Source organism: Gekko japonicus, unplaced genomic scaffold (genome assembly GCF_001447785.1).
Source record: "Gekko japonicus isolate JY-2015 unplaced genomic scaffold, Gekko_japonicus_V1.1 scaffold4813, whole genome shotgun sequence".
Taxonomy (NCBI): domain Eukaryota; kingdom Metazoa; phylum Chordata; class Lepidosauria; order Squamata; family Gekkonidae; genus Gekko; species Gekko japonicus.
Window position 1 is genome coordinate 63,876 of NW_015162617.1, and position 4,018 is coordinate 67,893.

General features: G+C 47.7%; 1 protein-coding gene across 1 annotated transcript in view; it reads left to right on the forward strand.

Annotated features, from left to right (window-relative positions):
- Nucleotides 1-4,018, forward strand: part of LOC107106356 (elongation factor 2-like) — a gene marked incomplete at its 3' end in the record, with an annotated part of 36,070 nt that overhangs the window by 29,405 nt on the left and 2,647 nt on the right. The window contains exon 12 of the mRNA XM_015406491.1: nt 3,229-3,582. Coding sequence (XP_015261977.1) covers nt 3,229-3,582 — 354 coding nt within the window. The remainder of the gene's footprint in view (nt 1-3,228; nt 3,583-4,018) is intronic.

Consider the following 4,018-nt stretch of genomic DNA (forward strand, 5'->3'; position numbering starts at 1 on the left):
AGTGGGTGTCTCATCAAACTGCTCACGGCATAAGATGCTCATTGGAGTGAAACAGGAAACGGGTGCTGCCGCCTGGTCCTTCCCTCTCAGACGCCATCAGTGAAGACATAGCAACAGCCCTGCCAAATCAGACTAGTGGTCCATCCACTTCGGCATCCTGTTTCACACAGTGGCCAACCAGTTGACCCAGAGGGCCAACAGAGCGCAGAGGTTAGCTGTTGTTAATTGTTTGCAGTCATTGGAGGACCCCTTCTCCATGGATCTGTCCAGCTCCCCTTTCAAAAACATGGTTGCGGCCATCACCACTGGCAGTGAGTTCCACAATTTAATTTCCCCTTGAGTAATTAAGGGTTTCCTTTCCTCTGTCCTGAACCTGCTGCCCAGTGTTCCCTCTAAGCTGAGTTAGTGTGAGCTAACTCAGTTTTTTAGCCTCCGGCTGCTACGTTTCTGTCTCAGCGCAGGAAGGAGGGCTCCAGAGCAAACTCATTTATGCAGGAGCGAAATCGCTTGCTCACAACATTAATGCCAGTAGCTCACAAAGTAGAATTTTTGCACAGAAAACTCCACAGCTTAGAGGGAGCAATGCTCCCAAGTTCTTTTTTTGTCTTCTTCCCTTTATTATTTATTGAATTTTCATATTATTACATGTAAAACAATACTGTTTTTAGTATATTATGAGTCTATAGATAGAACTTATTATTTATCCATGTATACATTCTCATCTGGAGCTGCGGTGGCTTAAGTGGTTAAGACGCTGAACTGCAGGCTGTGGAAGGCCGGTAGTTCAGCAGTTCGAGACCCGGGTGCCGCATGACGGAGTGAGCTCCCATCTCTGGTTCCCGCTCCTGCCAACCTAGCAGTTCGAAAGCAAGAAATTGCAAGTAGATAAATAGGTACTGCTTCGGTGGGAAGGTAAAGTTCGAAAGCAAGAAATTGCAAGTAGATAAATAGGTACCACTTCGGTGGGAAGGTAACAGCGTCGCGTGCGCCTCGGCATCTAGTCATGCCGGCCACATGACCACGGAAACGTCTTCGGACAGCGCTGGCTCTTCGGCTTTGAAACTGAGATGGGCACCGCAACCCTAGAGTCGGATTCGACTGGCTTTCGAGCAAGGGAACCTTTACCTTTACATTCTCATCCACCTTTTATTGTACAACTCTTCATCTTTTCCTTGTATTATCATAGATAATCTGTCCATTTCAGCCATTTCCAACAGTTTCAAGATTAGTTCTTCTCTTGAAGGGAGCCAATCTAGTTTCCAATTCTTTGCAAACAATATTCTAGCAGTTGTTAGGATATAGGTTATTAAATACCAATCTTCTTTCGTACAACTGCCTGGTATAATATTTAACAGGAAAAATTCTCGTGTCAAGGGTACATCTACATTTAGTATTTCCATTAACATTTTATGTATTTGGGTACCCCCGAGTTCTCATGGCTGAGAGGACAAAAGTCCCTTCTGTTGGGCGTCAACTGAAGAATGCTGCTGCCTTTTCAAATCTTAATTGTTTGGTGGGTTTTTATTGTTTTATCTGGTAGCCTTCTCAGTTTCTCAAAACGGCATATGAAATAAGTATAAACTCCGTAGTTCCTGATTGTGGGGTGCACATGCCAAACGGCTCAATTGCAATTTGTGTCTTGTCCAGTTGTGATTCATTTCAGGTGGGGTAGCCGCGTTGGTCTGAAGCAACAGGACACAGTTTGAGTCCAGTGGGGCACCTTTAAGACCAACAAAGCATAGACCTTTGTGTGCATGCACACTTCTCCATCGTGCACACACACACAAGCTTATGCTCAGAATCAGTGCTCCCTCCAAGCTGTGGAGTCCTGTGAGCAAAAATTCTACCCTGTGAGCTACTGGCATTAAAGTTGTGAGCGAGCGATTTGGCTGCTGCATGAATTAGTTTGCCCTGGAACCCTCCTTCCTGAGCTAAGACAAAAACGTGTGAGCCGGAGGCTAACAAACTGTGAGCTAGCTCACACAGCTTAGAGGGAACACCGCTCAGAATACAGCTTTGTTGGTCTTAAAGGTGCCCCACTGGACTCAAACTTTGTTCTGCTGATTCGTAGCAGTTACGCTGCCGCAAACCCACTTCCGGTTGGCTTGCACCTCATCTCCTTACGCCATAGTCTTTGTGGATTTCATTTGCTTATATAGCTCACGCGTGGAAGGCACCACTGGCAGAATAACACTCCAGGAAACAAGTCTACAGCTTTGCTGAAGTGGCTTCTAACTTGCTGCGTTTTCTGTGTTACTCATACAAGTAACTGAGTAGAAGGTTGATCTCATGTGCCTATGTTGCAGGGGCAGTAAAATTTGCAGTGCACAGTACGTACCTTAAGTGATGTCCCTCTGTCTCTCTCTGTGGGGTAGAGTATCCTATGCCACAGGGGCTCCAGATCAAGGGCCTGCTTTGTGTAGAACAATGTGTTTGTGTATAGGGGAAAGACTAGATTCCTTGTGCCCTCTTGTTAGCCCACCAGGGGAACTGGTTGGCCACTGAGTGGGACAGGATGCTGGACTAGATGGACCATTGTTGTCCTATGTAGATCAGGATGCTGGACTAGATGGATTATTGGTCTGATCCAGCAGAGCTCTTCTTAGGTTCTTATCAGGGGAAGGCCTTGGCCCCTCTGCCCTGTTGTTGTCTCTCCAGAGGAACTGGTTGGCCACTGAGTGAGACAGGATGCTGGACTAGATGGACCATTGTTGTCCTATGTAGATCAGGATGCTGGACTAGATGGATTATTGGTCTGATCCAGCAGAGCTCTTCTTAGGTTCTTATCAGGGGAAGGCCTTGGCCCCTCTGCCCTGTTGTTGTCTCTCCAGAGGAACTGGTTGGCCACTGAGTGAGACAAGATGCTGGACTAGATGGACCATTGTTGTCCTATGTAGATCAGGATGCTGGACTAGATGGATTATTGGTCTGATCCAACAGAGCTCTTCTTAGGTTCTTATCAGGGGGCCTTGGCCTCTATGCCCTGTCATTGTCTCTCCAGAGGAACTGGTTGGCCACTGTCTGAGACAGGTTGCTGAACTAGGTGGACCACTCGTCTGATCCAGCAGCCATCTGATCCAGGGGTCTCTTATGTTCTTATTCTTTCACTTGTTAGACTTCCAAAATCCTCTCTGAATAGGGTGGAAAACAAAGATTGGTTGATTTTAGCAGATAACAAACACACAAGAGGGAATGTGTTTATCTGATGGATCATTTGTCATGTTGCAGAAATCCGACCCGGTCGTATCTTACCGAGAGACGGTGTGCGAAGAGTCGGTCCAGATGTGCTTGTCCAAATCCCCCAACAAGCATAACCGGCTGTACATGAAAGCCCGCCCGTTCCCTGACGGGTTGGCGGAAGACATCGACAAAGGAGACGTCAGCTCCCGCCAAGAGCTGAAGCAGCGGGCTCGGTACCTGGCGGAGAAGTACGAATGGGACGTGTCCGAAGCCCGGAAGATCTGGTGCTTTGGCCCCGATGGGACAGGCCCCAATATTTTGGTGGACATCACAAAGGGTGTCCAGTACCTCAACGAAATCAAAGACAGCGTGGTGGCTGGATTTCAGTGGGCGACGAAAGAGGTAAGTCCGACATCGTTTCGTAATTGTTTTGTCTATCTTTTAATGGGACATTATTTTTCTCCTCACCTTTTCCTGAGGCTGTACACTCTCTGCCCCCCTTCCCGCAGGGTTGAGACGGAGGATAGGCTGCAGTGACTGAGAGCACGTGATTGGTAGGCTCCGAGATCAGCTTGGGGCAAGACCTCTCTGCCGGTCAAACAGGGTCCGATTGTCCCCACCCAGCATGGCCGCTTTGTGTGTTCCCTGGATTGGCCATTTTTTTCCATTTAGTGTAATTAGTGTAATTAGCTGGCAGTTCATAAACAGCGGGGAACAGGTTATGTGACCTTGCTACGGCAACAGTTACAATTCAAGGTGCTGGCTTTGACCTTTAAAGCCCGACATAAGAGATGCCAGTGTTGGACCAGGCCAATGGCCCATCCAGTCCAACACTCTT